Raw genomic sequence first — 10,684 nt, 5'->3', positions numbered from 1 at the left:
CCCACAATAATGACAAACAGTCCACTTTGCTATACCCCAAGGGGGCTGCTCTATGTGCCTTGCATTTCCACAACAGATCATCACCTTTATATGCACCTTAACGGACGACGATCGTACAAAAATGTGACCACTGCATACGCCGGAGTCTAATCCAGGGTGCTGTGGTTGTAGAACACGTGAGGTCTTGTACGACAATACAATTTTACTGCCAATAAACATACATTGCTATCAGCTGGCTTTACGCATCATGAGAGTTCAGAATTCGTCAAAACACGATCACTTTTATCTCCATCAGACAATAAGAATTCTTCCAAACGGCACAGCCATTGCCTCCAGGCCTTGTCACATTCGCTCTCATTCATGAACAGAGCATTTGCTGGTGTACCATCTCTGTACGCCACCACCACCAATGCCCGCTCCACCTGAGATCGATTGCACGCAGCACAACCATCAGCACGTCCCATTTCCTAGCGGCGAACATCACGTATGTAAGGGGCTGTGTAAAATGAGTACCTGACAATCAAAATTGGGGTCGTAGTTCACTGCTCCAGCATATGCAATGACCTGCAGCGGGTTATCAAACAAATCTCTCAGTCGTCTCTTCTGGCGCTCAGATGACTTCCAATCAATGGCACACAAATCACCCCTGGTACAACACAAGCGGGTAATATCCATAATACATATATATATTTCACACTACGGTTAAGCAAAGTGAATGTAAAAAAATCACAACCCTTTTACCATACACTACCTAAAACGAGCTAGGCAGTCGATATAACCATGGTAACCAAGCTTTGGATGCTGGACATCAACCTCAATGGCTTGTATGTCGGTCACCATACTCATGACTGGCTCCAAGCTACGCAGCAAGCCATTCAAAGCCACAGAGTCTTCTTTTGATTTTCCCAGCACCTGTGGCTCTCCAAGCTCGTTCAATTTCACTTTGGGATCTTGATTTGATAGTAAGGCCTCCACCGCCAAGTGAAGCAGCTGGCCTTGGTGAAAAAGTCCTGTTGATGATAATATTCAGGTTAATGAGGGCTGCCAGTCGGCTATGATCAATGTTATTTTCATGGGAGACGGTATCTCTCCGACAGGTTTATTCGCCAAATTAACATTTTTCTAGATTGGGCAAGCTTATGGTATTATTGGATCAAACATGGTGCATATTCATCTTTGAACTGACTGGTCTGGATTTGATTCTCAATCTGACTATAAACTGTCATATTGATGATTCGCAGGCAGGATGTTACATCGATGAGCATGCAGTCATTGTGGATATCTGCTGGTGGATACCAAAGATCCTCCTTCTGTGTCTTTCGACAAAGAAGCAGCGAGTTTATCCTTGGAAATCTGGCCAAATTCCAAAATTCCTCATCTACCACTGGGGAGGTAATGGCAAACCGCCCAGTACACAACCGAATGTATTACATGTCTGAAGACTGCTTAGGCATCACCGAAAGCATGGACAGCGGTATGATACACGATTACCTGCATATATATAGTATATATATATATATATATTTTTTTCAAGTGTTTGTGCATTTGTATGTTACTCTTTCATGGCCAAATCGTAGCACCTGGAGGCCACAAATATTGGGTGTCAGTACTTCGGAATCTGGGAAAGGTTTTAAGCAAACACACGTTAGCCTTGACATCCATGTTGAGGCCAAAGGCCGCTACAAAGTTTATATTGGGATGTGGAGTCAGGCAATGCTGCCTTCGGTCCACAAGCAAAAGGTAACCACCATGAGGCCAATAACTCCATAGCTTTTCAATGTCCAGCACGTGTCGAAACCGCCGCCGGGAAAAGCTCACCTAGCCGGTAGTGCTGGGTATCCCTAACTAGTAATCCTACAACTATGAAGGTAACTGAAAGCTATTCCTTGCCAAGATGTTGCTTCAGCAGCACCTCGTCTCTTCTCAACAGTCTGAGGTTTTTCGATAAACCTTCTGGTTTTGGGTTGTTGAACGTGTGTTGCTGGTTCGTGAGATTCTCCCTGCAGCTCAACAAGCTAAATTCCCTGGATCGGATACATTGTGTTTTATCGTTATATTTTCATTCCTGTGTTGCTAGCTGGTCATGTTTTCATCCATTTGTACGTGCCAAACCGTATCTTGTTGTGATGAATTGTCGAATTTGTGTCCCTGTTAAAGTCCGGCCTACTCGTGTTGGAACGGCAAGCCGGGTTATTGCTTCTGCCTCAGTTTTTGACCGCACTTGCTTCGTTTTCGCTCCTTGCCTCCCAGAAATTTAGTAATCATCCCTCTGGATACGATTCACATTTCAACTGCTACTCCTTTACCTTCAAACCCATCCAGGCACAGCCAAGTGAGGTTTATTCGAAATAAACAAACAAACAAAAAAAAACCCCAGATCAAATAATTAAATAATTCTGGCTGCCAGACCATGTGTCCGATCGAGTTGAAATTTAAAACATGTATTCAACATCACTACTGGATCACAATAATGAAGTGTTACGTTGATTGACTAAGTGGCTCCAGATAAAACATTTAATACGTTTCTTATATCCAATTTGGCTGCCAAACCATGTGACATGAATTATTCCTGACCAACCTTGTTCATGCATGCCTTGGGGAACATTTGTGTGAAGTTTCCCCTCGATCTGTCCAGCCGTTGTGGAGAAGATTTTTAAAATATGTTTTTGGGTAAATGCAATATGGCTGCCAAACCATGCGACCTATGACATCATATGTACGACCCTTTTGTTCCTCGCGGATAGGTGGTCATATGTGTAAAGTTTCGCCTCGATCTGTTCAGCCATTTCAGAGATGTTTGAAGGTTAAAAAAAAAAAGGCGACCAAATCACATAACCGATGTCATCATTTTTTCTGTGGACCGTTTTATCCCCAGATGACCCTCAAAAATGTTCATACTGATTGGATCTAGCGTTCTACACGTACAATTATGCTGTCATAACAAAGGCACCTATGACGTCATAAAAAAAAAATCACATTCCCCATGAGTACTTGCCATGTGCCAAGTTTCAATTTTTTCCTTGGTGCAGTTTCAGAGATACAGAGGACGAAAGTTTTTCCGTTTTTCCAACATGGCTGCCACACCACGTGACCTATGACATCATAATTATCATTAAAACATTCTACATGAGTCGTCGCACCAATGGTGAAAATTTTGTCTCAATCTGACAAAGCGGTTGCGGAGAAAAACACGAAAGTTCTGTGCGGACAAATAAACAAACAAACGGACCCAAATGCAATGACCCTCTTCTTCGGCAAGGTAAACTCGGGAGTTCATAGAACACATTACCCTGCACTGTCTGGAGAAACAAGGACATGGGCGGTGTTTACGAGGGGCAAATTTGATTGGTCGTGATGACGTAAAATGCCGTGATTTTTTCCCCCCAGTACGGGTATCTCCCGCTTAACGAAGGGGTTATGTACCTTGACAACCTTTCGTCGTGCGGGAGCTCATTTTCCATTATTTCTTACGGGAACATTACACTTCGTTTCCTAACTGTAATGTTTGTTGGAGTTTGCAGTCTAAAAGCAAGCTTTATGCTCGGTACGACGATGGTTTCAGTTGCAAGTGACATTATAATATTATTATTTACCAAATAATATAGACAGTAACATAACGACAAGCCGGTAGGCGGACATGGGTAGTCGATCAAGTCGAATTTAGTCGTTTTTCAGCCGTTATTAGCCAACAAAAGCATCCATAGCAACGGTTCTTTCTCACACATAACTAGGACATACCATGAACCTACCCTACCAGTTTCATGTATATCTGACTCATAGTCTCTGAGATATAACGAACTACGTTTTTTTATCGTTTTCGACCAGGGTTCATTCAAAGTCTATCTTCTCCGACAGTTTTCATAGGATCCGGCTGGAAATTTTTGACAATATGGCTGAATGACAATACTACCCACAGTTGCTCGTGGCCCGATTTTTGATTTTCGAAAAAACAAATTTTTGAGATTTTTTGGAAAATTTCAAAGGTCTGTTGCTAGGCAACGGATGGGTCCATAGTAACGGTTCTCATTTGCACACAACTAGGTCGTGGTATGAACCTACCAACCAAGTTTCATCGAAATCGCCATTGTATTAACGGAGCACTGGACCGAACAGACATGCATACATACAGACAAGCCGGTAGGCGACATGGCTGCTCACTCTTTATGGAAAGCTGGCCGACGCGACTCGCCAATATTCATGTACATGCTATCAATCAATTTAGCACAATAAATATGATTATCACAGCCCTCCTAGTTTGCGCCCAGAAACCCGCCTTGTGAAATTTCAGGCATGTTTCCAAAGAGACTCTAACAAATGGCAGCCCTGGTAATTCCATTGATCTATTCGCTAAAGATTTTATTTTTTTTATATGATGCTGTAAGACATTCTCCTTGCGCACAAAAAAACCAGGTCCCTCGGAGGTCCAGTTTCGGAGGTATTGATTTTTTTTGTACAGTCCACAATAAGTGTACGATGTACGATAAAGTATTTTAGCTGTTGCTAAGCAACGGAGGTGTGCATAGCAACCATTCATTTTTGTGTACATGCTAGCCACATTGCACACATTTCACCCAAGTTTCATCAAAATCAGACTCTTTCCCTTAGATTTATTCGCAATTAACCGTTTCTGAAATGTTCAACATGTACTCGCCCAAATCCTATCTCCTCCTACAAATATTTTTTGTTCGGGCTGCAAATTGGCATGAAGGGAGCTCGATAGATTGCGCACAGAACTCTAAGCTTCGATTTTTCGCTTTATTTGTTTTTGATTTTTTTTTTTGATTTTTTGACCACTTTAAAGGGCCGTTGCTCGGGTCCGGGGTCCCATATTCGAAAGCACACAATTCCCAGAAATATTGGTCCTACCTACCAAATTTCATTGGAATCGGTTGAGTGGTTTAGCCCCGAGGCTTGACCAAAGTTTCACGGACAGACAGACAGATGGAAATGTCCAGAATAAGGGTGCTCTAAGAGCAGCCAACAGACAAACATATCGATGGAAATACTGATAATAAGGGTAGACTAGATTGACTACCCAATAAAGTTGATTTCGTTGGAACACTTACCAAAACAACCTCGAGTCCAGGTTTCCGTACAAGAAGGTGGTGGCAGAGATGGTTATTTTTAACCCTTTCATTCTGAAAAGTTAATCGGTGGGAAAATGGATGCATCGCCACGGAAGTGACGTTGCACAATCACCATGACACTGTGATGGCTCCTTCGTTGTCGCGAATGAAGACCTTCGTCTTCCCTATCATCAAGGAGGTCATGGAACCCATTAGCACAGTTGACATAAGATCATTCATTTTCTCCAACGACCTCATCTCAGATCATCAATTCCACCTTGCTCTCCAAACTCTCTGCCTTTGATATGGTTACCATATTTTACCTTTCAAAAAAGAAAAACAAAAAAAAAAAAAACAGAAAAATAGATGACACTCAAGAAAGGGACACTCCAAAAAGGAAGGATACACGAGAGGGGGATGCTCCGACAAAAGAATCCAATAATTTTTAAAGTGATTTTTTTCACCATTGAGAGATACAGCCAAAAACGACATGTAGCAGGACATCTCAAAAAGTTGTGGCTGGATTTGGACGGAACTTGGTGGGCAGGTTGGGTGTGCAACAATGAAGAATGGATTTGTTTGTAGTGAAGATCCAGATCCGGATCCGGATCCGAAAATTTTAAAGTGATTATTCACCATTGAGTGATCGGACTAAAACGACATAAAGTACGATATCTGAAAAGATACGGACGGATTGGGATGAAACTTGGTGGATGAAGTGGTCAGGTGACAAGAACAAGACGATTCGATTGTTGGTAAGGTCTGAATTCAAATCCGACCTGTCAGTGGGATCCCAAACGTAAGCTAATCAGCTTGGCGGAGGCATGCACTCCACCGAGTGGCCTTTTAGTTTATGTAATGCAGTTTTGTTGGTAGATTTCCAAGCAGATGAAAGATGACCTTTGGCAAATTATCAGGTGAAAAGGGCAGAGATTGGAGGTGAAAGAGCAGCACAGCAGGATTTTCAGACCTGTGAGCTGATATGGGCTGGTCCCAGTTGAAGTCAGAGCCGTGCATCGAAAGAAACTTCTCCACCTTCTCAGGTGCAAAAGACACAGAGTCCAGGAGCAGTTGGGTACGACAGGGAAGGGTGGTTACTGAGAGAGGGGTTGGGGATGCAAGATTTGGAAGCAAACACCGAATTGAGGTATTCGGCCTTCTCATGAGCGGAGTCGGCTGTGGTGCCATTTGAAGAGAGGGAAGGGATGGAGGGGGAGCGTACTCCAGAGATAAACTTAACAAGGCACCACCAGGTTTTAGAGGAGGGATAAAAGTTTGAAAGTTAATTCTTGAAGTTGGATAGACGTTATTTTTTAGCTCTCCTGAGAGTGGACACACACTTGTTGTGGGAATTGTGGAATGAGCTGAGATTGCCTTCGGTCGGATTTGCCTTCCTGAAAGAGAACGCAAGTTGTTTGAAGGCAACTGTCTCACCACAGGATTCAGTGTACCATGGGAGGGACGAAAGATGGGATACTTGAATACGAGATGGGATGCATCTGTTTTTGAGAGAGAGTGGGTTTATGTGGAAGAATTCCCAGGCTGAGTTAACATCAGGGACAGTGGATGTGAGAGACCAGTCCTGAAGAGAGATGGCTGCTTGCAGTCCCTGCCAATCTGCCTGAGTGAACTGACAGACTGTCTGGCATCGAAGCAGCTCTCTGAGAAGAGTGAAAGAGATGTTGTCTCTCACAAGCACATGATCAGATGAACCAATTGGAGCAGAGGAAGAGCAGGAGACATTGGTGGAAATGTTAGTCATCGCCAAGTTGAGAAGGGAGGATTTGCCATTGGGAGAAACCCTGGTTCAAAGTTCACACATTGAGTCAGTCCCATGGAGTCACAGAGGTCCTTTGCTGAAGAGGTACCAATGCCCAGACAAGTTGCAATGGTGATAATTGAAATCGCCACATATGAGGAAGAGAGAGTGAGTTTGGATGAGTGGATGAAAGTTTGTCCATGTTGTCTGAGAGAGATGTCGATGGAGTTGTCACTGTTAGGATGGTACAACACATGGACAAATAAGCGGTGGGAATGGACGGGAGGTCGCAGCCAGAGGTACTCTGGGGAATAGGAGGTGTAAGATCAGTACATAGATGGTGAGAAATTGAGTTCCTGACGTAATGTGCAACTCCGCCACCAGGGCGTGGTTCAGGCCCATTAGATCGGTGGAGACAATAAACGGAGAGAGATACCAAGGAGTCAGGAATGTGCTGTTGGAGGAAGAATTCTGTCAAAACAGATGATTTCTGGTTGATCGTCAGCAGCCTGGACTGAGGGATCTGTCAGGTAAGAGGGAAGACCTCAGATGTTGGATGTCCACACAGTTAGAGATCGGAGGAAGAGGCATTGAGCGAGGAGGGGGAACGTTTTGAGGGGAGAAGGTTTGAGAGTGTGCGGTGCGGAGGAAGGTTTGAGGGTGTACGGTGCTGGGGAAGGTTTGAGGGTGTGCGGTGCGGAGGAAGGTTTGAGGGTGTACGGTGTGGGGGAAGGTTTGAGGACTCTCAATTCCCTACTTTGACAAACTGAGATAAACATCATGGGATGGGATATTTGATTCCTTGTTGAACGCATGTAGAAACGATGCGCTGTACGTGTCGGCGGACGATTGGTGAACCAAGCGTCTGAAAAAAAAATAATCCTCGTCAAGAAGACGCACATGGTGGCGCAGAAGGAAAATACATGGCACGTTTATAAAGGAGATACAAGGGTTTAAATGAATTTCCAAATCGATTTTAAATGCTTTTAAAGGAGTACGAAGCGTTCGTCTTTAATGAAGGTTCAGTTGGGAGATACTGAGAAAGGGGGGGGGGAGTTGAAGGGAAGAAAGGAAATAGGATAATGTTGAGGAGGCAGAAGGACGATACCTGGGAAAAAGGAAACAAAAGTAGGAATACAGAGACAAAAACTTTCACACTTTCTGTCCGAGGATGGGCCTTGTTAGGCCTTGAACAATATGAAACGAAAAGAAAAACAACGAACAAATTAAAATGAAACATTGCACGGGATACAACACCGAGACAAGACACAACAACCTAAACAAAAACACACACGACAAATCCGGTTTGGAAAACTCAGCTCTATGAGGTGGAAACGAGGAGCTCAGAGTTTCACCATCATGTGCAGAAAACCCCAAACCAATAGGATCTTTGGGAGAAGCATTACAATTAAAAGAAGGCAGAGAAATAAAATATAATATCATGTCGACACATGCGGAGGTCTTGGACCTCTGGCTCAGGGCGCCCGCCCGCGTTAGCCGACCATTTGCCGTGACAATACCTTTCTGGAAAAAGAAAATGTGCGTCGATGAAAACCTTCACAAAGCGACGTGGCCGATGCGGAATTGGCTTTTGGGTGGTAGTCCTTTAATACTGTCCGGTGGAGACCTCAAGAGAGGAGCTTCTCTCGGTTAGACCCCCCACCCCACTCCCCTCGCCCACGGACGCAATATTAAAAGTTAGGGTAGAAACCTGTTTGGGTCCAGGGTAGAACATGACCCAAAATCCCTGAACACGCAGTCATATTGTTACCATCAGAGGCTTTAACGCACCATCTGTCAAGTGCACATCAGAAAAAGATGTTTCACCCCCAGGCGGTCAAGCATGCCATTTAGTTGGGGAATTTTGTTTTCTTTCTCACTCCACAAGCTGACAGGAGCGACCGCAGGCAACAAGGTGGGACCGTTTTCTGTGGGAAACTTTACCATTTTCCCACCGGCTTCTCAACCACTTGAAAGCTTCATGAGCATTTGTCAACGCATTCTTTTGGGAAGGGTTGACTCCAAATCGATGGGCATTGTGGAATACGCATGGAGGAAAAAGAACAAAATAAGTAAATAAATACACAACTAAATAAATAAATAAATAAATAGAAAATCTGAATCTGTGGAACATTATACACAGTTCTGGGATTCACATCACAGAATCCAATCCTACACGATGTGCCGTTTCACTAATGTCTGGTCGTGTCCTTGTGAATCCAAGTAAAAGGGACTCAGGAGCATCCCGATATCGCTATTCTACGCAGGATTCATGTGCAAACCCCTCCATGAGACTGAGGTACAGACAGATAGGAAAAGATGAGACGGGTGGATAAATCTGCTCACGCGCACCAGGATGATGATGATGATGATGATGATGATGATGATGATGATGATGATGATGATGGAATATTACATGCAATCAATGTCTGGATCAACCGAGTCGTCTTGCTCGTGAAGTCAATCGTCGTCGTGCGTCGGAAGACAGGTACAACAACCGATGGCATCAAGGGAATGTTGATCCAGGTATGATCAAGCCACACCAATGCTATTTTCCATTTGAAGACAGGATTTTGTCTTTTTGGAGGATCTGAGGAGGCAATATAATAAAAATGGTCAAACGTTTTGAACGTGGTAGATTGCCGCTTTTTTTGTTGTTGCTGTTGACAGTTTTCACAAAGAACGTCTTAATCTTCCGATCTGTTGAAAACGATCTGGGATCGTGATCAAAGGCTGAAGCAATTTTACTGTGTGCCAAACCAGGCGGTTCGACATCGCGATGCAGTTTAAATGTTACATACACCTGTGTCCGAAGTCAAACGGAACATGAGCACGTTCACGTGATTCGTCGAGTCGAACCACCAACAAAAACTCCAAATCCAACTCTATCCACCACCACTGTCTTCGCCTTACATGACGTTCACTGGAACCTCTTCTGGTTTAATCCGTAGCAGCTCACATTCCCTGCAGATCCGACTGGCTACGATAAGCCCAATCTTCGAAAAGAAAAGAAAGAACTTGTTTATATTCTGTCAAATGGCGAAAGACCTGCCATTTCATGCTCGTGCCGGGGAAAACAATAACTGAAGCCGAGTACCCTGACAAAGGTCAAAATTGCAACAACGAAGGTTCTACATTTAGATGTTATTATACAAAGAAGAACGATTTAAGTTCAATTTTGCACCATTATACAACAAAAACAACAACATGGGTGACGTGTTTAAAAAAAAACAAAAAAAAAACAAAAACAAAGAGCCGATACCCGAGGGGCCCCACCATTTTGGTGGTATGAAGAATAGATCTGTGTATTATGAAAGTTAAATCTTGAAAAGTTTTTGAAATATCATGTACACAAGGCAAGTTACTAAGATGGTTGCCATGGCAACAGAATTTAGCCAATCACCGTCGTGATCTCATCAGGTTGAGATAATGTCATGAGCAAGAGTTATCTGCAAGATGAAATCGAAATGTTAAGCAGTTTTTGAAATTTTGCGGAGCCAAAAGTACACGGATGGATCATCTGTCGGTACAACCTCACCTAAATGCACCCCCCCCGCCCCCCTGGTCTCGGACCTTGTCAAGCAAGTTCCAGTTTTATTTCGTTTTTGAATTTTAAGTGGTGGTGGGACTGTAAAACACAAAATGTAACTGGTGTGGCCTCGCCTCCGTGTAAAGCGAGGATAAGCTGACGTTCAGGTGTGAAAGTTTATTTTGCCCTGATGAAGGGTTAATCCCCGAAACGGCAAGTTCGCATACCTCACTCTATGTTTTGCTGGTTCCATCCACCGATCAAAATCTAGTTTCTTTGTTTAGGACTAAAAATTGTCCCCAAAACCAAAATGTTTCTGGCGGTGCTCGA

At 43.6% G+C, this 10,684-nt stretch overlaps 1 protein-coding gene across 3 annotated transcripts in view; it reads right to left on the bottom strand.

Moving 5' to 3' along the window:
• Positions 1-182: 182 nt before the first annotated feature.
• The window catches only part of MGME1 (mitochondrial genome maintenance exonuclease 1), a 24,986-nt gene continuing 14,484 nt past the window's right edge, over positions 183-10,684 (bottom strand). For all 3 annotated transcript variants that reach the window (XM_085887419.1, XM_085887418.1, XM_085887417.1), the window contains exons 3-5: positions 752-1,010; positions 514-646; positions 183-422 (exon numbers count right to left, since the gene is read on the bottom strand). In XM_085887419.1, coding sequence (XP_085743545.1) covers positions 246-422; positions 514-646; positions 752-1,010 — 569 coding nt within the window. In that variant the 3' untranslated portion in view covers positions 183-245. The remainder of the gene's footprint in view (positions 423-513; positions 647-751; positions 1,011-10,684) is intronic.

The sequence above is a fragment of the Eptatretus burgeri genome, chromosome 7 (genome assembly GCF_056783735.1).
Source record: "Eptatretus burgeri isolate ZD-2024b chromosome 7, Ebu_testis_v1, whole genome shotgun sequence".
Classification (NCBI taxonomy): Eukaryota; Metazoa; Chordata; class Myxini; order Myxiniformes; family Myxinidae; genus Eptatretus; species Eptatretus burgeri.
The sequence above is the reverse complement of the archived record's forward strand: the minus strand, read 5'-3'. Positions and strand labels throughout refer to the sequence as shown.